Source organism: Pelodiscus sinensis, chromosome 12 (assembly GCF_049634645.1).
Source record: "Pelodiscus sinensis isolate JC-2024 chromosome 12, ASM4963464v1, whole genome shotgun sequence".
In the NCBI taxonomy this organism is placed as follows: domain Eukaryota; kingdom Metazoa; phylum Chordata; order Testudines; family Trionychidae; genus Pelodiscus; species Pelodiscus sinensis.
The window spans coordinates 19,805,060-19,828,338 of NC_134722.1; the positions used below are offsets into that span (position 1 = coordinate 19,805,060).

The window sequence follows — 23,279 nt, forward strand, 5'->3', positions numbered from 1 at the left end:
CAGTCTGGATTCGTGTTTATTGAAGCCAGTAACTAAAGACATGTCCTCATTTTTGCCAGCACTAGAAAGCAAGATTCCACATGACTGCATACTGCACCTGGTTAAAGCCATACAACTGAACTAAAGTTTGTGTTTGATACATCTGCAGTCCTAATTGTAAGTTAAAAACATCAATAAACTTAGTATACAGGACAGTTAACTTTCATTTACAGCATGTATATTGTTAAGTTCATGATGTACAGAGCAGTCACCTTCAACGTAGTTAAATTAAATAAAATATGACAAATTCTGTTCAGTTTAAACAGTTTCTAAAACGCCAATAAAAAGTGCAAACTTAAAATCAAGCAGCATAACCATAGCATTTTTATGGAGGGCCAATCCTTAACCTTTATACTTGCCTTATCTTCAAGTTGATAAGTTAATTTTTTTAGTTTAAACAGAACAGTAGATGCAATCACTATAATGCATATAAATATAAGTCATATAATAGTTTTAACAGTCTAACATACAAGTGTATCTTGCAAATAAAATAAATTTTACTTTAAAATGTAAAGGCTGTTTGCAGTTTGGCCTTTGGTTCCAATGCTCGAAAACACCAGAAAAACAACTGTGCAGCTCTCCAAAGTTGCTAGACTTTGGCAAACAGTGGACACTACATTACTTACAAAGTTTCTTCCAATAAACTAGGAGCATCAACTTGCAAGAACTGGAAATCAAAACTTCTGTTTTGTCAGAAGCATCCCTCTACACAGTTGACAAATTGTATAATACGTTATAGGCTTTTGCTCAGTTTTAGTAGATTTAAGAGAATTTATACATAAACTGTAACTTTAGCCATATTGATACAGAAAGTGCTTATCAGTTCAAATGACAAAACATTAATACAAATATGCAGTTTTGCACAGGTTTCATTACAACTGTATACCATTAGAAACACAGACTTTTTCAATTTACGTGTCTTGCTTTTGATGTTTTATTCCCCAATCTCAATGTCACAAGACAGTATTCAATTGCTTCTTCTGGTGTGGTAACAGGATTATTTTTACTTCATCTTGTCACTGGCACCTGTTACACCAGGCAGTATAACCACATAACCTATCTGCTATCCACAGCCTCTCAATTTTCAACCATTTAGACAGATGTGTAATTCAAGGTCATAACATTATAAAAAGTTTTTAAAAAAAGGAAAACATAATATATATTTTTCAAGAATAAAACTGGCACAAGTAACATGCTTTTATGTTAATGTTTGTCAGAGGCAAGTAAATACTCTTAGCTTTCTAGATAATGTTTAGACAGACTTACAAAAACAGGAAAAGCTAGTCTCTTGATTTAACATGAGTTTTGAAGTTATGTCCAGGTCTGTGTTAATGGTCAATCTAATTCTGCATATTTAAGTAATGATATATATTAGGGAAGCTATATCCAGACATCAGATTTAGTACAACAAGCAAGTTCATCATATCAATAAAAAGTAAACTTTGTAGAATTCAAATTGTGTTTTTTTCCCCTTCAGAGCACAGAATATGCTTGGAACTGTTAACTTATGGTAGTGTTTATGTGTAAAACAAATATACTGTGATAAAATCAAAGTGCCATTTAATTAACTGTAGAAGTGTTTTACGGAATGACGGTTTGATCAAGGACACGATTTTGAACAGCAACAGGGGACAACTACAACTTTCCATATGAAAATGCTACCATCAGGGGAACGTACAAACTGAACAGTCACTGATTCTATATTCTTCAGTATACACATTCATACTCTTCAGTTTACAGTTAGAATTGGAGAGTCTGCTGCAGATTGCAGCCTACATGGCTGGAACAAGAACCCTGAAAGTCTATAAACTTCCATAGGTATAAGGCAGGAATCAGTTTAAGCTTGGTAGTCATTGTTTAATTACAAACAAGAAATATTTGAGAGTTCTGTAGCACATTTCATTATGGGAAAATGATATGTCACCCACTACTCTTAATAGGCTAACCTCTTGGCATTTAAAAAACAAGGCAGGAACAATCAGAAAACAGGATTTGAAATTAAATATAACTGTCAAAACTACTGATTTTAAAATAAAACCAAGCAGTGACTGTTTGTACTACAGTGCACAATTAGTTCAAGCACCTTCCAAAGACATCACACACTGTGCCAGGCACTTGGATCTAAGCAAGTTGTAGTTTCTCCCTGTATCAGCTACACCAAAAAAGGGTACCACCGCATCTTATACATCTTCTGTTAAAGTAAAGACACAATTTATAACAAGAATAATTCCCATGATGCTTAGTGTTTGGCTTGGAAATTTGAATTTCAAGAAGTCTTTTAAAACAGTGATTATTTGCCCTATGTTGACCACAGGATTTAGTATCTGTGTTCCATCTCCAATCCCGTCAGCATTCTTTATTCCTACTGAGACATATCTTGTGTTCTCCCTACTAGTGCTGCATTTCTTACCTGGATTTCTCTCTCCTTCATCTAATTACTTCTGTGCTACATCACCACCTTTCCAAGTATACCAATGCATTTGCTAACATACAAATGACCAGCTCCAGTAACTCAAAAGGGATTTCATGTCTTTCTCGCTTTGCGTGCAGTCAGTAGTAGTATTGCAAAAGGAATTCTGCATTTTGCTTCTCTGTGCTCTTCACGACAAGAAATGCAGTTGTACCTGCTTATCTCCAAAATTACAATTGCCCTATATAAACTCTAAATGGTTATCTTATACAGAGGGATTTTATATGCAAACTTCCTGAATGTGCACTTTATACTGGGACAAGCCAATGAAGATTTAAGTTCATTTCCCCTGCCCCAAGAAAACTTACAGCATCTGCCATAGCAGAAAAATCCTGGTCTTATCAGATCAATGTACATAGTTATTTGGTCATTTATATATACATTTTTAAGCAATATCAAGCTTCGTTTTCTGTTGGAGAGTTTGCTGTTACCATGGAATCGGGCTTGCGTGTCATTCTATCCAGTTCTTCTTGAACATTTGTCAAAACAGTCTTTTGTCCTAAAAAGAAAAGAAATAATAAATAATGCAGTTCAAATTCATTATTTGAAAATATGTATGTAACTTCTCTTTATTTCATCCATCTTGCCTAAAACATAGGGTTTGATTCATTTATCAATTAATGCCTTTTGTAGGATTCCTAGTAACTTTAATGAGAAATAGATTAGCCCTTAAGAGACACTTCTGTGTGATTCAGCTTTTAAATATGTATGATGATGTACCTTGTTATGACAACTAAAATTTTAACAACAATCTCGTGAAGATGTTTCTTCCAAAAAACTAAAGTAAACAATTCTTCCATCATTAGTATAGACCATTGTGTGGGTCATACTCAAGAACTTTTTTTAATGGAAATCTTGAAATATTTAATAAGTTGCATAAGAAAAATTCTATGATATAATGTGGCACTTGCTACAAGGTATTATTAGTTTGTTTTGAATCACTCTCATTGTTTTCTTCATAATTAACTGTGTTGATCTTCAAAAGTGAAACTAAAATTCTTCATTTTTCTAAGGGGCACAAATTTTACATTCTTTAATACTGAATGAAGAATTAGATTTAAATGTGTTGCATTTGTTAATTAAAATCAACATATACTTTACAATAGGGGTACAAATAGGGAGATTTTACCATTCAGATTTTTATCTATCAGGATTAATACTCAGTTCAGCTTCAACAGAGAAGTCAAACTCTCGGGCTGCAGGCCATCTATGGTCTGGGACATATTCGCAATCCACACGGGAGACCTGACAGCCTAAGGGAAAGGCAGAAGAGGAGTGTTCCCCAACCCCACCCTTTCCTACCTCTGAAAATCCTCTCTCCCTCTCCCCCCCCCCCAGGCACCCTGTCCCCCGGGCACCCTTGCTTTGGACATTACTGGGGAAGGCCTTGTGTGGGGTGGCAGCAGCATTAGGGTTTCCCCACACTTCTCGCAGCAGTAGGATCTTTGGGGAAGTGAAGCAAGTGTGTTCTGCTTCCCCGCAGATCCCACCATTGAAGGAGTGCGGGGGGCCCAACCACTGCTGCCGTCCCACACCAAAGACCACTTCCAGCAATCCCCACAGTCAGGTCCCTTGGAGACGGGTACAACAGGGGGAGGGAGGATGGACGGCAGCAGGAATGGGGAATGGGTTTGGACATGCCCTGCCTGCCCCCCAGCTGCCAGGTCTCCCTAGTCAGATTGTGAATATGATCCAGACTGTAGATGGCCCTCGGGCCATGAGTTTGAGACCCCTGAGTTAGAGACTGATCACTAGTATTTTGGAGTTATTAGTCTGTTTGTATCCTGGTTTATCACGGTCTGAATCTGGATTCGAATATGATAGTAGGGATGTTTAAATTTAATCAACAAGCTGATGCTTAATAGTAAGTGGTCTCTGTTAAATTCAGCTAAGCTTTATACTGCAAAGCCTGTGCAGGTATAATTGCTAAGATTTTAAGTAGATACACAGTTACCCTACTTATACAATTTTTAACATCCTTATAGGCAGGGCTTGCCAAGCGGCGGCAAGCCCCGCTCGCCAGCCGTGCGGTTCTGCGCATGCGCAGATCGCTCTGCGCCGGCTCTTGTGGGTTGTAATCTACTCACCACGGGCGAGTAGATTACATTATTTGTTGAGCCCTGCTTATAGGATACATTTTTTTTTCCCAAGTTAAACCACGCAAATGCTAAGGTATAAAAGCAAAGCTTTGAGACATGCACTCAATAAAAAATAGATTAATTATGTAATTATGTACAGCTTCCTCCAACTGCCTTTTTTTTTGCACAGCCAAAGAATTTAACAGGCATCTGTTTTCCAGCTCAGAAATGTGTGTGAAATATTAGGTGAATTTTTCCCAGGGTACATGCTGAAAACATTAAGTGGCAAGATAGCACTTAAATCTCTAAGCAGTCATTTTTCCAAAGTACAAAGACATAACGAAGTTAAAAACAGCTAACATTATTTTTTGAAAGGGTTAAGATACAGACTCAAGTAGAAACAATTTAGCGATATTCATGTAAGTAATATGAGTATTGAAGCATCTGTTTGAAAAGTACTTATTTTGAAATTAGTTGGTGTACACACAAATATGAACACAAAAGCCCATTTCTCGCATCCTTTGAAAACCTTTGAGTTAAAAAGAAACATAGAAAACCTGTTCACAAAACAGAACTAGGCCTGTGTCTGACGACATCAAAAAGTAAATAAGAGGTGCTGCACATAGGTCAGGCAGACACTGTACAAGCGGCTTCTGCCAAAGTGAGGAACTTCTTTTAAACACTAGCTCAAGTTTTGGAAAAAAATACAACTCTAAACCATCCTGATGGGCATCTGAGTTAAAAGAAATGCCAGAAGACATAGCCATATAGTTCCTCCCACTGAAAGGTAACACTAGTGGAACTCATTGAACAGCATACTGGGAATAAACTTATTACTGAAGCAGATGCACAGGTTGAAACTCTAAAATCTGGTACTCTTTAGTCCGACTACCTCCGTGGTTTGGCAGGGTCATGGGTATTGCTGGACAAGAGAGCCTGGCTGGGAGTGGGGGTGACCAGTGTCAAAAGCGCAGCCCGGACTGGTGACAACGGGGCCAGAGTCCAGGAGTGCGGCCGAGGCTAGCAGCGGAGAGCGCAGCTCTGGCCAAAGTTGGTGGCAGCAGAGCCAGTGCAGCTGGGAGCGGAGCCCAGTGACCATGGCTGGCGCCCAAGAGCTGGGCTGATGGCTGGGAGTGGAGCCTTAACCTACCCTCATCCAAAAAAACTCACTGGTTCGGTACCACTGAGGTTCCAAGGGTTCTGGAGCAGGGAGGTCAAACTTGTACTGGAAAAAAAAGTGAGAGTCCTGACATTTTACACTGCCAATTAATTACTATTTTGATTAAAATAAACCAACAAGATTGCTGTGATGTACAGTAGCAAAGCTGTCTGGAGAAAACCTTTGTCTATATTTTCAGAAACTAGTGCTTTTGGGTACTGAATGAGGCACTATAAAGGGTCTTGACTTTCAGTGAGTACCAAGCATGCCTAAAAATCAGGCCCCTCTAAGGGGTTTTCAGGTTGTGTATTTAATAATCACTACACCAAGACTACTTTAGTATGTTTATTAGTGTAGAATAGGGCGCCAATGCATAACACACTTTCTAATCTGAGCAACTGTCAGTGCCAATATGCTCCTCAGACACTTAAACTTGCCTTTACTTTCCTGCCATTGCCAACCTCTCCCTCCGTCGTGGACCTTTGGCCAGACACAAAGATTTTATGAAAGAGGTATAATTCCAGCATTGTATCCTCTTCACTACCTCACAAACCCTTGGGAGCCCTTATCTTAGCTGAAAGTTTAATTTTGTGCTGCTTAAGAATCAAGAGCACAAACTGTCTGAGAGGAGGTGAGGTGTGTGGGGGGGGGAGGAAGTGTCCATTGTGCCATTTTAAAAAAGCGGTGTATTTTAGTTTTATCATCCACTTCTGTTACAGGTGTGTACTAGCACACATTTTACTTTTTAATGGCATCCACCCATATTTCATACATAACTATTGACAATGTAATAGTCTCTTGGCAGAGTTTCCATTTTACTGTTTTTTTTTTTCATATACAGCTTTACCAAATATACATCATTTGAAATTTTCTATGCTCAATCTCTGCCTGAATGTTTTTTTTTTTTTTTTTTAATTTTGACCAAAGCCCTTACTGACATATGAATTATGAGAGGATGGAAACTAATATAATGGGGGAAACCTTTCAATATTTAAGTTATATGGCAAAAAATTACATGCTTCAACTCTGTGATAAGTATTCTATTCTAGTTCCTTTACTACAGCTATCATATTGGTATCAGAGTAACTATGGGTTTTTTTAAGTGCAAGAAAATTGAGGGCTTAGTTGGCCCTCTTGTAATACTGAATAATTTGAGAAATTTTAAAAAGAGACACATTTATCCACTGCATTATGAATAGTTTTCAAAGTACACAGAAGCATGAATTAAATGGAAAACAAATACAGGAAACCACTATCAAAGTTTGAAAGGTGACATGGGTACAGCAGCTGTAAAGGAAGGTAATCTTGGGAGCTGCCTTTTTGGGTGGAATTATTATGCAACAACTACGTACAGGGCTCACCGAGTGGCGGCGAGCCCTGCTCATCAGCTGCGCAGTTCTGCACTCTGCGCATATCGTTCCGCACATGCGCATATCGCTCTGCGCCGTCTCTTCCGGGCTATAATTGTTTGTCGAGCCCTGACTATGTATACAGGCAGTCCCCGGGTTACGTACAAGATAGGGACTGTAGGTTTGTTCTTAAGTTGAATCTGTATGTAAGTCGGAACTGGCATCAGCCGCTGCTGAAACTGATCAGTTTCAACCGCGGCTGAATCTGGATGCCAGTTCTGACTTACATACAGATTCAACTTAAGAAACCCAGGCGTCCCCAAGTCAGCTGCTACTGAAACTGCGGCTGAATCAGGACTCCTGGGGCAGAGCAGCTGGGGTGCTGCCGGGTTGGTCCGGAGCGGCGCTGCAGGACCAACCCGGCAGCCCCCAGCTGCTCTACCCCAGAGGTAGGCAAGAAAAGCTGGGGGGGGGGGGGGGGGCACTAGCTGCACCAGGGAGACGGGGGTGGCGGGACCGTCCAAGTCCTCCACGGCTTTGCTCCGCCTCCCTGGTCTGCTGACCTAGGAGACGCGGAGCAAAGCCGCAGAGCACGTGGGCAGCGGGACAGTCCAGGCACGCCGCGGCTGTCCCACTGCTGGCGTGCTTTGCGGCTTTGCTACTGTCCCCCTGGTCTGCTGGGGGGGTCCAGCAAAGCCGCTGGACCCCCCCAGCAGACCAGGGACACCCGAGCAAAGCCGCTGCCGCTTTGCTCGGGTGTCCCTGGTCTGCTGGGGGGGGGGGGGGGTCCAGCGGCTTTGCTGGACCCCCCCAGCAGACCTGGGAGACCGGGAGAAGCTTTTCTCGCCCCGGAGGACACGGGTGGCAACCCGCCGCCCGTGAGCTCCGGGGCGAGAAAAGCCCCGTTCGTAAGTGCGGATCCGACATAAGTCGGATCCGCGTAAGTCGGGGACTGCCTGTATTAGAAAACTGAATTCAGTCATTTTTATGACGCAGGTGCCAAAAATCTTGAAGGTTTAACTTTTTTGTCCCTTCAATGCACTGTAACTGCTCACTGGAGCCAACTACATATGTATGATTGAGTTATTTGATCAATGCTGTCAATTGCTTCTGATGACACTATTTTAATACTTATTACTGTAGTTTTAACACATTCCTTCATAGCAGTTAATATGTATTAATTTAAATTCCAGAGAGATTTTAGGGATTTGATTGGAAACAGCAGCCTTAAACAATTAAGCTAGCTGCCTTCCTATCAGGTAAGTAATAGCAAAGTGCCACATAGATTGATTTCAGAAATAAAATTTAAACTACATGGTAGATTAACACCTTCAGAATATAATTAAGGCTCAGTGCTGTTTATTTCCCAGAAATGCAACTTCATTAAAAGGGTCAAGCTATAGCAAATTCAATGGCCAACCCAAAAATCTGCACATCTGAATTGGTCTATTTCATTTCTAAGGAGACTTTATATACTGGCTCCATATCATGTTCCTCAAGCTCTTATCTGACTGAGCAGCTTTTAACTGATAAGCACATTGATTTAAATGTGGCCCACCCAAGTCAAACATTAAAAGCATGCAAAACATTCTGTAACAACAAAGATTTTCAATACCTGATTTTTTAGCTGTACTCTGCACTCCTCCAGCTCCAGGACTCCCAGGAGGGCCAGTCTTCTTACTCAACAGACTGTTAAAGAAGCTAGCCAACACACCTTCACTTGCAGCATTGTCTAATTAAAAAATAAATAACCAATATAAAATTACTCAAACCATTTTTTTAATCATAAATTCCAAAATATATGTATCCCTACATTTCTCTAAGTGCTAAGAAAAAATACCTTTTATACCCACTAGCCAAGAGAGAAAAATCTCAAGTATAAGAAACTCTCACTTACCCAGCCTGTTTTCAAATATGCACGGACAGTGGGAAAGGGGGGCACTCTGGCACAGGAGACATGTAGGGACAGGGCTATAGCACAGATTGTTAAAAGAATTCTGGGATACACGAGATCCTGAAGCAGCCCAGAATCTTTAAGGTGAAGGGTGGATGGGTTAAAGTACTATCTCTCTCAGACTGCTCCACCCTCTGCACTGAACCTTAGAGAAAAGCAGCAAAGAATTTCAACTTAAGTCTATGTGTGATGCTTTGCACCCATATTTGTAATGGAAATGTTTTGAATACGCATATGCACAACTTAAATATGCTTCATGCAAAACTGGTCAAAAAACCTATCATTCAAGAACTTGTGAGCCCTGAATGTGTATATTTTATGGTGCGTGTGTATCATTCTTGTATGTGAAGTTAGAAATATGAAGTATAAACCTGTTTATTAATCTAGAATTTCTAGTGCAAGCCTTTAATGGTACTTAAGGAACTTAATGGCCCAGTGCTCAAGGCAATGATTTTTGTTTTTCCTGTAAGCCTGATCATGGGAAATCACTCATTGCTGAGTATCATCATCTTCCATGGGAGTTGTGGACCCTCAAGTGGCTGATATGGCCAATCCTTGAACCACAAGTTCTATTACAATGAGGACAGATATTTCCAGGTACAGCAGGAGGCTGCTGACCATGACTAGAAGCTAGTCTCTCCTTCCTCCTGTGCCTCTTCTCCTCCTTCACTTGTCAGCGGGCAAATTCAAAATGCAGGGAGTAATTGCATAGGACTTCTCTCCATTTTGAGTGATCCCTGGGCGAGTGTCTTCCAAGTGTCAATGTCAATATTTCACTTCTTTAAGTTACCCTTTAGCAAGTCTTTATAATGCCTCCATTGTCCTCCTACATTACAGTATCCTTATTTCAGCTGAGAAAACAGGAACTGTTTAAGGAGGTGATGCTCTACAATCTGAACAATGTGATCAGTCCAGAGAAGTTGCCAACACCGGTGATACCTCTCAAAGTTGCCTTGATATTGGTGGTCTTTACCTCTTCCAGAACACTAATGTTAGGCAATTTATTCCAGCGTTTAACCACTCTGACAGGAATTTTTTCCTAATGTCCAACCTAAACCTCCCTTGCTGCAATTTAAGCCCATTGCTTCTTGACCTATCACCAAAGGTCAAGGAGAACAATTTTTCTCCCTCATATAAGAGATAACCTGTCCCCATAGAGTATCTTATACAGGACAAAAAAATATAAAGATATACTGTAAATGTGTAAGTGTAATAATACGTGTTAAGCATGTTAAAGCTAGGCTGTTACCAGGGCACTCAATCAGCCTAACACATCTTGACACCTACAAAACCTTGTCTTCACTAGGCTTTTAGAATGCCTCCGTCAGTATGGGCTAATACTGCGCCTTTACATCCTAGTCTAGACAAAATCTAATCCAGTTTTAATTCATAGCTTTTGTTATATCAGTGCAAGTTTGTACACAGACACTTGTCTTGGAATAAAATTGTCCTATATTAATTATGCTCAAGTTGGTAAATTTTGACCAATTAAATCAAAACAGGATACATGCTGAAATAAGAGTGTCTACACACAGGTCTACACCAGAACTACACCATGTATGAATTAAAACTAAGTTAGTTTGAATGGTGAACATCTATGTTTAGACAAAGCTCTATCGTTATGAATTCAGCTTCTGCCCTTGAAAACTTCACCGCTATATACTTTGGTCAAATCCTACAATGTTACATAAAAACTTTTATCCTAATTACATTTAATTTCTTAGTTATGACACTTAATTACAAATCCTTAAAGCTTAAAACATTTAAATACATAGTAACTTAAATGTTTCTCTGATCTGTTTTATTTCTTAAATGCTTCGGAAATGTTTCCCTCATCTCTTTGGTGTGATCTGCATTCATAAATAAAAATTAAAATAATTACAAAAATTGTGTGTGTGATTTAATTGAAAAATTCTGAAAGTATAACCCTCCCCAAACCTCCCCGTGCGGCCCTCAGCTATTTTCTTTCAAGTAATATGGCCCTCGCTGCTTTCCGAGTTGTGCAGGCCTCTCAGCATATAGCTACTCAATGAAAATCCAGAAGCTCAGACACAGATCGATGGGTGTTAAACGGCAACAGATAAATACACTACTCTGACAAGAGCAGTCTACATATCCAAGTGAGAGAGAATGGCATTGAGGAATGCCTTCTTCCTTACCTCTCTCAATGTACATAAAGAAGAGAGAGAGAGAAAAGTCAGTCCTGGGTTCTGGAAAAATGGATCTACATCTTCCTAGAAATATTTGTAAGTTCTAAATTCAGAAGCACTATGGAAACTATAGTCTAATTATAGGAGTGGGTGAGGTTCTATGGCATGAGATGTGCAGGAGGCCACACTAGATTGATCATGGTGGTCCCTTTTGGCTTTAAGGTCTATGAGAACCAGGGAAAAAAGGTCAATTCTGGGTTCTAGTAGAAATAGCTGAGATAAAAATGTAAAATTAGATTTAAGATCAGATGGCAGAAATTGAAAAAACAAAACAAAAAAGGGTGGGAAAGAGGGGATGAGAGGGAAATACATCAGTTGGCTGAGAAAGAGTCAAGTTATACTATTTTAGGTAACTGTTAACACTAATGTATATGAACTTTGACCTGCTAGACAACAGTGTAATGCTACTTCAAGCAATGAGTGTCTCAGAAAACAACTTGGAATGCTAAGGATGTGTCATACATGGCGTATGAGTCAGTCAATCTCCAAACCGATGTGTTTTTCTCTTTTTAAGAGGAAACAAAAAATGCCTAGTAAAATGCCAAAATTGTAATGCATACTTTTAATATTTGGATCTGGTTTCTTAACTGATGTTATTGGTGAGGCACTGGGAACGTTGACAGGACCAGCTCTGCCTTGGGTTCTTGGGGATCCTGCAGGTCCTCTTGCAGGAGATTCCTTAGAAACAGTCCAAATCCAAGTAAGTGAATAGACTAATTTACAACAGTCTATAAATATTGTTCTACATACAAATCTTCTACATTTACCTTTTTTGATATTGTGATGCATAAACACTTTTACACTGAAAAATTATTTACAAGAGCCAAACTTACGAGGGCCTCTGCACTAATATACACAATTACTACAACACTGTCTAAATTCAACTCAGTTTCCAGATCATTTAATGCCAAGTGTCCACAATTATTTCTTAAACATTCTGTCACATTATATCTGAATACCTACAAACACTTCATAATTTCAATTTTTTCATTAGCTCATAATTACATTAATGAGCTGTACAATATGCCTCCCACAGATTAGAATCATGCTCTATAAAGGAATGCTCATATTTGGTCGTTCAGAGAAGGGGCTCTAGTCTGTACCTTGTTTATAGACCATATGAATAGTTTCTTGGTCTAAGAAAAGCTACTCCCCTTTCATGAAAAGCTACTATTGCATACTTACAGATGCTCTTGTAGGCGTGGCTGGCTGCTTGGCGAGTAAAGACTGCGAAGATAGTAAAGTGATTTGTAAACATACCTGAGCAAAACTACACACTTTTCAAATAAAAACAGGGAAGCGGACTTTGACCATGTATTATTTTAACCATTTATTCTATAGCTGTATTTCCAAATGTTACCGTTAGAGGGCACTACAATTACAAGAACTAAATACTGTGTAATAAGTACACAAAAGTTTCTTTGTACAGTTTCACTAACACTTCAATCTTGATGTGGAATGATTCTTACAGCTCAATTTAGAACCTCTCAAGCACACCCATCCAAATACATACAACTGTATGGCACTCTCATGTTCTCATTTCTTTACTGTACATATTTCTTAATATGCAGCATATCTGAAAGCTGGCTTTGTTCATGTCTAACATCTTAAAAGCACATGCCAAAGTGTTTGCTTATATATTAAAGCTTTTGAGGAAGCATTTTAATTTGAAGTTTGGCTACTGCATTATTATTGATACTTTACAGAACAATTTCACATCACTTTTAGGGTTTACATATCTCTGTAGCCAATTTCAAACATTCTGCAATTATTTCTGCTATATTAATACCATTTATTTTTCTTCTCTGCTATATGAATGAGCATTTATTTGTTCCTGAATACATCAAATGGGAAAATATGCCAATGTAATCTCAACATGCCATATCCACTCACAGACAAGAGTATTTTCAGTTATTGCAAATATCCAAAAGGGTTATAGGATTCCATTTTGGAAAACGTATGCCTCAGTTTTCTAACTTGAGAATCCAAGATGAGGCTACCAAATAGAACAGTTACCTTTGTAACTGTCATTCTTTGAGATGTATTGGCTCGTGTCCATTCCAATATGTGTACATGTTGCATGCACAACTGTTGGAAGGCTTTTCCCTAGCAATACCCATTGGGTCAGCTGTAGTGCCCCTTGATGCCTCACAGCATTGTATATATACCCTTGGTTCAGTTCCTTCATGCCAGAACAAACAGAGGGGAGGAAGGTGAGTGTGGAATGGACATGAGTAACACCTTTCAAAGAACAACAGTTACAAATATAAGTAATGGTTCTTTCTTTGACTGATTGCTCACGTACATTCCAAACGGAGGGGGGGTTGGACCTCATTGCAGAGTGCAGTACAGAACTGCTGAATGTCACATCATCCTGGGGCTGCTCAGTGAGGATGTAATGAGTTGTAAAGTGTGCACTGAGGACCATGTAGCCACCCTGCAGATGTCTTGAATCAGGAACTGTGTCAGAAAGGCTGATGGTGAGGCTTGAGCTCAAGTTCAATGGGCTATGACAGGTGGGGTCAGTATCTTGGCCAATTCATAGTACAGCTTGATGTATGTAGTGATCCAGGACGAGAAGCACTGTAATGTAATTGGGAGGCCCTTCATGCAGTCCACAATGGAAATAAAAAGCATTCTGCATCGACTGCTAGATTGGTTTAGTACAGTAGTTCCCAACCTTTCTGATTCCAAGGACCAGCAAACCCATTAAAAAATGATTGGCAGACTGCCAACATTTGAATATTTACTATGCAAATGAACATGCAAATAATTATTATTATTATTATTTTTTTTTTAAACCAGTCCACCAAAAGCCCTGGCCTCCAGAGTCCCATAGTGCTGGCCCTAACGCCTAGAGACTTCCACCCCTTCACTACCCCCCAAGCGCCAGCCACTGACCCCAGAGACCCCTGCACCCAACCCCTCCATCGCCAGCCCTCCACCACCAGTCCTCCATGCCTATTTCCAGAGCTCCAGTGCACCCAAACCCCCAGAGCCTCCCTCCTCAGTGCCAGTCCCCAATACTAACCCTGTCCCAAGAGCCCCCCAGTGCCAACCCTGATCCCAGAGCCTTCCTACTACTAGCCTCGCCCCCAGAGCCTCCTACTGCCAGCCCCCACCTCTTAGAGCCCCATATCTCTAGAGTCCCTCCAGAACTAGCTGCACCCCCAGAAGTCACAGTGCCTGCCATGCCCCCTCACCTAGTCCTACACTGCCTCCCAGCTGCGCGCTGGTGCCTAGGTTGCGACTGCTCTAAGGCTGCCATACCAGGCTCCACATGACACTTCCGCTGTGCGGCAAACCCCGTTCCTGCCCTTCCAGACCTGGCAATAGCCCAGCCCGACACATGCATGGGATCAGCGGTGTCTGCGGCACAGATGACAGGCGAGTGAACGTTTCTGGTGGCTTGAGAGTTCCTCTCTATGCTATTAACAGTCAGGGCCTAGAAGTGCAAGGTCACTCAGCCTGTGCACATCTCAGGCACACGACACCCACCTGACTAGACCCCCTGACACCTACTGGTTTGAGTCAGGGAGCCCAGCTCCTCCCACACAACTCCAACTGGTGCTACCAGCTGTGCTGCACCAGGACGCTGGGAAACGGCCAGACATGTGGTGCAGACACAAGCTGGCAGGGGAGACCCCAGGGGAGAAACTGGGCCCTGCTGGGGGAGGGGCAGAAATCATGGGCACCCAGCACAACTCCCTGGGGCCTCTAACCTGATCCTCTGTAATACCAATGAAGGCCAGGACACTCACGGCTGCAAAAGCTCTGCTTGCTGGTCCTGAACACACCACCCACAACTGAAAAAACTCAGGGCAGCCGCTTGCCATGAAGACCTGGAGACCAGGCGTGTGGCTGCTGCAAGAGCTGGAACCAGGGCCATGGTAAGTCTGCCCGAGTAGAGACAGCCTCACTGTGGCTCCAGCTCCAGCCATGGTGAACTAGGGCAGTCCGCAGCGACACTCACCATGAGAGGGCGCTAGGAGAGTTTTCAGTGTGCATGCAGGCACACACCTTATAGGGGACGGAATTCCACAGCAGGCAGGGCTCATTAGCAGCTGGTGGTATGGCCTGGCAAAGTGCCAAGACCTGGCAAGCAGTGGTTCGTGACTCACTGCTGGTCTGTGGACCGGTGGTTGGGAACCGCTGGTTTGGTATGCTCCAGATAAAAAGCAAGGGCTCGGCCATTATCCAGGGACTGCTGCGCCCTTTCCCTGTCTGTAGTATGTGGCCTTAGAAAGAATACAGTGAGTAAAGTATCCTGATTGACATGAAAAGGTGACACTAACTTGGGTAGAAAAGTAGGACGGGGTGAGGGGTGGGATTACAGCTGCACTGTGTCATTATAAAAAATAGTGTGAGGGGGCTCAGAGATGAGACCTCCTAGCTCTGACATCCATTTGGTTGAAGTAATCGCTATCAGAAAGGCCACTTTGTATGAGAAGTATGCTAAAGAACAGGTGGCCAGGGAGTCAAACAGAGGGCCCATAAGATGAGAGAGCACCAAATGCAGGTCCCAAGAGGGCAAAGACTGCCACACTGGAGAGAAGAGACAGTCCAACCCCTAACGGAAGTGACTCACTACTGGGTCCCCAAGAGGGATGTTGGTCCAGACCCCAGGTGGAAGGCAGAGACAGCTGCCAAATGCACCTTAATGCTGCTTTAAAGAAAGCAGGTAATCTAGGAGCAATGAGACCAAGAACTGTTTGGAGAGGGGGGAGTACCCCGGCGAAACACCACAGGGGGAGAACTGCTTATATTTAGCTAGGTATGTTGCCTTGGTAGAAATCTTGTTCCACCTCCCTGACTTGAGTCCAAACACTGGAGTTCGAGACGGCTCAGCCATAGATCATCCACGTTCTGACATGGAGCAATGCTAAGTTTGGGTGGCGTAGCCCTTGGTTCAGCAGGTCTGGCACCAGAGGGAGTGTTATGGACCTGGCCATGACCAGGATGACCACTTTATCCTGTCAAATTTTGAGGAGGACCCTGCATATCTGTGGCTGTGTCCACATTAAGTGGAAAGCATCCAACAGTGACCCACTGCCATGCTCCTGGAAGGAGCAGAATTGCCAGCACTTCCTGTTAAGACGGGTCATAAACAGGTTTACCTGGAGATGAACCTACTTGAGGAAAATGGAGAGTGCAACATCCACTTGGAGACCACTCGTGGGACTGAAACATCAGACCGAGGTGATCCGAGAAGTCATTCTGTTCTCACGAAAGGCTTGAGGCCAGCAGGCAGATGTTGCGGGAGATGCATAGGCCCCACAGTGCAATGGCCTCCTGACACAGGGAAGAAGAGTGAGCAGTACTGTGTCTGTTGATATAAAACATTGCTGCGGTGTTGTCAGTCATCACCATCACACCTCTGTCTCTCAATGGAGGCAGGAATGCCTGGCAAGTTAGCTAGACCACCATGCATTTTCTGACACTGTCAAGAACAGGAGGAGAGCTGACCAACACCCGGTGACTAAGGAGTTAAATAAAGCACCTACCAAAAGTCTCGGCCAGGGGACCAGGAGAACCAATGGAGATAGAGGGTTGAAATTTGAATTAGATATAGCCCCTCTGCCTGCTTTCTATGTGTGGGAGAGCTAAACTGGGAGTTGACACACAATGATTTAAACCCCAGCAGGACTACTGTGGCCTCCCCCCCGCCCCATGGAGTTCAGGCCATGGGAGCGGACTGAACAAAGAGAAAATTAGAAGTGAGTACCAGGGAAATGTGAGTCTAGTTGCCCTCAGGGTAATTTTTCTTTATTTTGTGGTTTGGTTTAAACTGCTCTGTGTGATTCTATGCCTCCCCTGCCCTTTGCCCTCACGTTGCAGTCTCTGATAGAGATAGCAGCACAGGGGGAAAGGGGGAGAGAACATGTGGCATTGGGGAGCTGATGCTGGGGGAAACTGGCTTTTAAGCCAGCTCCTCCCAGCACTGGCTCCTGCCTGCTCCCCTACCTCTGTAAGAGGCAGCGGGTGGGGGTGGGAATGTGGGTCCATGGAGCCAGCATGTGCGGAGAGCTGGATTGAAAGCCAGCTACCTGTGAGTATTGGCTCCAGCCAGCCCCTCTCATCCTCCGTGCCGGGGGGACGGGGACAACAGACAAGTGGATCTGGTGGCCATGGGGAGCCTGCTCAACACCAGCTCCTCACAACGACTACTGCTCCCTTGCACCTTACTGCCGCTGATACAGAGGAAACAAGGTGCAGAGAATGAGTGTAGTGGACTAGATTAACCGATAAGCCTAGGCTTAATAGTTAATTGTATAGTTGACTGCACACTGACATCGCTACTACGTGTTAGGTAAGAAGTCCAAACAGTCCAACAACCGTCACTGGCAGAAGAAAGAAGTGAAGTAGTTGCTGAGTCAGCAGGGAGGGGTGTGTGTGTGTGTCCCACACACACACACCTACCTCGACAAACAGTGTAATATACTCGCCCGTGGCGAGTAGATTACACCCTGGAAGAGCCGGCGCGGAATGATCTGCACATATGCAGAGCGCAGAACCGCGCTGCTCGACGAGCCCTGTATTTTTTATGTGTGTGTGTGTGTGTGTGTGTGTGTGATGTTGTGAGTTGCTACAGCTGACTTTATAGGTACCACTAGAGAAAAGTCTTCCAAGACTCGTGCACACATAGGAATGCACATAAGCAATCACTCGAAGAACCACAATTCTTCAGCACCAAAAAGTGGCCTGATTTTTCCAGAGTGTTGAGTACTCCTGGTGGCTCCTCTGTCTTCTCAAAGGCATCCACCCTCCACTAGCAGGAATACGAAGTTTGAAAACTGTGACTATATTGTCTATTGATATGGATGGAAATAAAATAAAAATGGACATTTTAGGCAAAGTTTTATAATTTCATTTTAATCTGCAAAATAGAATAATGGATACTCAATCAAAAATGAAATATTGCAAACAAAATGCCCTAAACTTCATATAACTGTGAAAAGTTCCAAGTGAAGTAATGTCTAATTCAAGTTATCTTTCATTTCAAATAGCTTCATTTTCACTTTCTTACCTGCTGCTTCATAAGGAACACTTGCTCATCTTCTGCGGCCAATTCTTTCTCATGGACTAACTGTTGAGCAATACATTTCTCTTTAGAAACAGAAAGTGGTCACCCAAACTACAAATAATTACAGATGCATACAAAAAACTTCAACTCCTTTCCACTTCATTCGCCAGATTCTCTCCCCTATATCCATCCTATGACTTCTGGCTTATTTCAGGTGCAGAATTACTATTACTAAGTTTGCTATGTCTTTCTGTCTGGCAAAGAAAACTCAAGTTATGAACTTGACATGATTTTTGCATGCATATGTTACCAGCCCCCTCTCAGTCTCCCCACTTACCTGGTTCTGCAGAGATAATGTCTTCTGGCACAGAGGAAGAAAACAAGATGCCGCCGGCAAAAAAGCCCCTTAAAAGGGGCCATGCTGGGTTTTTTTGTTTGTTTGTTTTTGTTGGTATTTTGGGATTTTTTTGGTTTGTTTTTTGCTTAATAACTGTCAGGGATCTTTTTTTCTTGTTTTTATTTTTTTGCTCAACAACTTTGGTCTCCCCCTTTCTCCCCTCCCCCAGTTTTTTTTTGGGGGGGGCGGGAGGAGGGAATAAGTGTTCGGTATTTTTGGTTAAACTATCTGGCAACCCTAGCCATGAGTGTTAAAAAGTAGAGTCTGACACTAGCAAAAAAATCCCTTGGCCAGGGACAAATCCAAACCAGGGTTTTGGGGCCTCCTGGGGAATGTGGGAGCAGACCTCAGGGGGTCTGCCAAGCATAGCCAGCATTAGACTCATTGGGGTCCACAGTAGAAAGCCAAAACCCCATTGTTCAGGACTGCAGCCCAGGGCCCAAAGCCACACCCCCTGGGGCTGAAACCAAAGCCTGGTAACTTAGCTTTGCGGGGCCCCCTGTTGCATGAGGCCCTGAGCTAGTGTCCTTCCTTGCTATCTGCAAATGCAGCATCTAGCCCCTTTTTTTTGGGGGGGGGGGGGGGGAAGGGAGGGGAGGAAGACGTATAAAAGTTGTTGTGGCACAGCTGATTTGCAGAGTTTTATAGCCCAGCAAGAAAAGTATTTATAACCCCAGCCCTAAACCACTGAAGAATGTATGCCAGTACTTCAAATGTGGTTTAACATTTAGAAGAAAAGCATATTACTGTAAAAATTGATATACTATGTTAGCAATAATCAATTTCAGCCATCCACATAAAGTGAGGTGATTTCTAATTTCTTTACATTGAACTTCAAAAAGTAACGCTTTTGTACCTTTCTTACTGGAGGTTTTACAATGAAGTCTTCATATGCATCTTCTGGCTTCACCGTTGTGAAGTTTTCATGTAAAATAGCAATTTTCTTTTCATTGTCCCAACCAGCAGGTCTACAGGTTAAAAAAATTTTAAGGGAGGGTTTGAATTTTTAGACTCAAAAGATTGTTGGCACAATGTCTGCACATTTAAGCAAGCAATCTTATTAGCATACTACTGTATTTCCTTTGTAACAGTTTTACCATGTCATTAAGATGTCATTACACAGTTCTCACACTGAACACTCATACTATGCTTACCAAGACATGAAGATGGCATTATCACTAAGTAAATACATCTATGGCTACTATACTTTTTTAAAGCTAATGTGGAATGCAAGGAAGCACATATGTTAGACTATAATAAATCTAGGGACTGAATCCTAAAACAATGCAAGTACTTCCCCCCCAAAACCCAGACAGTATCTATTGGAAAACATGCCTACATGGTGTTTCCAGCTTCCTACCAGCATGTTGATATTTAGCTATCAGTCTTTACAAATGTACAGGAATATGATTGTTATCTTCAGAGGGAAGGGAGGCTGGATTTGGAGAAAAGCTATTATGGATCTAATGAAGAATTGTTTATTGGAAAGAACTGGTTTTTGTTCTACTTTAACAAGTTTAAATTTCATACATTAGAACAGAATATTTCATATCTAAATGATAATTTTATTTTCTGTTGAAGAATAAAATGCACTAAATCTTAAGGTGCACAAGTTTCACTTGTATTATCTCCTTATACTGTAAAAGTTGTTGTCAGGCACTCTCTTAAGTGGAAAACTCTGTTAACCAGCATTGCCATCAGCCAGCTAACAAATTCTGAATTTAACTGAGTGCTGGATGAGCTGCCATCCCTGCTCCTGGGGAGAAAGCTTCCTCCTCTCCTAGAGCAGAGCCAGCAAGGGCTGCTTTGTTATCCAGCACATACGTATCAGTGATAAGGGTGTCAGATAAAACAAAACAAAAAAAATTGAAAAATATATTTCTTACATCAACTTACATAAAAACTGCATCTTTTTCTACCACTAAGGCAGGTGTGGTAAAGTGAAAGCCATACGTTTTATGTACAATGTACTTATACAACAAGTCAAGATTCTTTTCTTCCTTAACTGACGTATAAATCAAGGCAGCTCCATCTAATTATTGCATTTAAGGAAAGGTCTGAAGTATAGAACTTAAACATTAAATTCAACTGAAAGATTTGAAGTTTTCTATTGAGTAGCAGCCACGATTTTCAAAGTAGGGTGCTTAAAGTTAGGCACCTAACGCCTTAATTTTTAGAGGTCTATAGAAGCTATCTGTGTTCAGCATCATTGGGAAGTAGGGGAATCATGTCATTTAGGAAATAAGATTTAACTTTAAAAACACTGACCAATGTAGACACCAGAATAATGTTGAAAAAAGCCACAGGCTGCAAGCTTAAAATGGAAATCCACATTTCTGGGGAAAAAAAGTAATGTGGTACATCTCAGAACTGAAGTCCTTTATCAAAGAATGAAATAGACCTTAGATCAAATGTATAGCTTCAGATAAAAGAAAACTTAAAACTTCTTAATATATTTTCACAGCTACACTCCAAATACTATACATTAAGTTACTATAAATACCAGAAGTTAATTTGAGATGCAGTTTTGCCTTAGGTTATTTTATTTCCATCACACACGATATAATAAAATATATTCCCTATCTTTCAGATTTTGTTCTCCCACTATCCTCGGATTAGAAAAGGATACACTGTAGGCAGAATCTACGAATGTGTGACTGAATGAAGTCAAAGTGTTCTTCTCTGTAGTCATGTTCCTTCTCTAGCACACTCACTGCATCACACTGAAAAAAAAAAGCCACTTAACACTTCCTTGCATAGAACTTGCATTTTCTTCAAGTTTTCAGATGTACAGTAGAACATGAACACCGGGAATGGAAGCTGATCATAGGTCTTAAATGTTTGTAACTATGAACACAATGTTATAGCTGTCCTTTCAAAAGTTTACAATTCAACACTGACTTAATACAGATTAGAAACTTTACTATGCAGAAGAAAAATGCCTTAAGCCATCTTAATTTAAATGAAATAAGCACAGAAAGTTTCCTTGTCATATTTTTTTAAAATTTTCCCTTCATTTTTAGTAATTTATGTTCAACACAGTATTATACTGTATAGCAGGGGTTCCCAAACTTTTTGACACGGGGACCAGTAAATCCATTCACGAGCTTTTGGAGGTCTGGTAACATTCATTTGCATATCTGCATATTCAATAAGCAAATGATGAATATTCAAATAAGTTGTTTCTGGTCTTCCCAAAGCCTCCAGTGCCAGTCACCCGCAATATTCTTACCAGCAAGTTAAGGGAATATGGATTGGATAGATGGACTGTAAGATGGATAGAAAGCTGGCTAGATCAGGGTTTCCCAAACTTTTTACTTTAGTTGGAACCCATTTTTTTCAGTACTGTCTTTTGCAGCCCAAAAATATAAACGCATATAAAAAAAAAGAATGAAAAATGAATAAATTTTCAGTGTTTCACCTGGCTGCATCCTCCACCCAGCCTGGGCCAGGGCTTGGGGGACCCAGCGCCACATGAGCACTTCAGGAGGCGGGAGCAGGAGCAGATTGGGGGTAGAGGATCTGGCTAAGAGGGAGGGTGCAAGGAAGGGTAGGGTTGTCAGGTGTCTGGTTTTGTACTGGACAGTCTGGTATTTGAAGGTTTTGTCTGGGAAAGAAGTTGAGAATTTACCAGACACATAAAATGCCTGGTATTTTCTAATTAGGTACATTTTATTATAATTAGGTGTATTAGTCCTTAGCTGCCTGGCTGGTAGATATGCTCACGCTGTCTTGAGTGTATCTACCTGCCAGGCAGTTCGTAACTACTCCAGGGAGGGTATGTGGGGGGGAGGGGGCAAAATGGAATCCCCAGCCAGACTCTCTCATCTGCCAGGGTCTGCATGTGCCCAGGTCAGTCCCACTCCCCCGACTTTCTCTTTCCGATCTCCCCAATCCAGCCCTGCTGCCCCCATCCAGCCCTGCTTCTAGTGGTCGGTTCCCCCCACCACCCACCAATCTCCCCCAGTCAGCCCCGATGCCCCCGTCCAGCCCTGCTTCCAGCAGCTGATTTTCCTGTCCTCCTCTTTCTCCTCCCTCTCCCCTCGTGCAGCCCCGGTTCCGCCGCCTGCCCTCTCCGATCTCTGCCACCTGACAACCCCGCTACACCCAACCCTGCTTCTGCCACCCGCCCGCTCTCCCCCCACATCTCTGCGGGACAGCCCCGCTGCTCCCAACCCTGTTTCGCTGCCCACATCTCGGTGGGACAGCCCCGCTTGTCCCCAACCCTGCTTTCGCCGCCTGCTCGCCCACCTGCCCGGATCTCCACAGGGACAGCCCCGCTGCTCCCGGCCCTGCTTTCGCTGCCCGCCCGGATCTTCGCGGGAGAGCCCTGCCGCTCCCAGCCCTGCTTTGGCTGCCCACCAGTCTGCCCGGATCTCCACCGGGACAGCCACACTGCCCCCAGCACTGCCTCCCGGCGGCTCGTTCCTCCCCTGTCCCACCCCTCCCCGCTCTGTTCCCCTCCCGGCAGCCATGAGGAGACCTGGTATTTTTTTTCCGCGGCCCGATATCGGGCCGCGGACCATAGTTTGGAAAATGCTCTGTATAGGGAAAGGTGGCTTTTTCGTTTTGATCTCTGCTGCTGCCTGATTACCTACT

At 42.5% G+C, this 23,279-nt stretch overlaps 1 protein-coding gene across 1 annotated transcript in view; it reads right to left on the reverse strand.

The window, feature by feature from the left end:
- DYNC1LI2 (dynein cytoplasmic 1 light intermediate chain 2) overlaps positions 1 to 23,279 on the reverse strand; it is a 44,375-nt gene continuing 21,096 nt past the window's right edge. Inside the window, exons 6-13 of the mRNA XM_075940046.1 lie at positions 21,310 to 21,403; positions 20,577 to 20,712; positions 19,537 to 19,648; positions 18,287 to 18,346; positions 12,445 to 12,486; positions 11,820 to 11,937; positions 8,711 to 8,827; positions 1 to 3,008 (exon numbers count right to left, since the gene is read on the reverse strand). Of these exons, the coding sequence (XP_075796161.1) occupies positions 2,905 to 3,008; positions 8,711 to 8,827; positions 11,820 to 11,937; positions 12,445 to 12,486; positions 18,287 to 18,346; positions 19,537 to 19,648; positions 20,577 to 20,712; positions 21,310 to 21,403 (783 nt within the window). The 3' untranslated portion in view covers positions 1 to 2,904. The remainder of the gene's footprint in view (positions 3,009 to 8,710; positions 8,828 to 11,819; positions 11,938 to 12,444; positions 12,487 to 18,286; positions 18,347 to 19,536; positions 19,649 to 20,576; positions 20,713 to 21,309; positions 21,404 to 23,279) is intronic.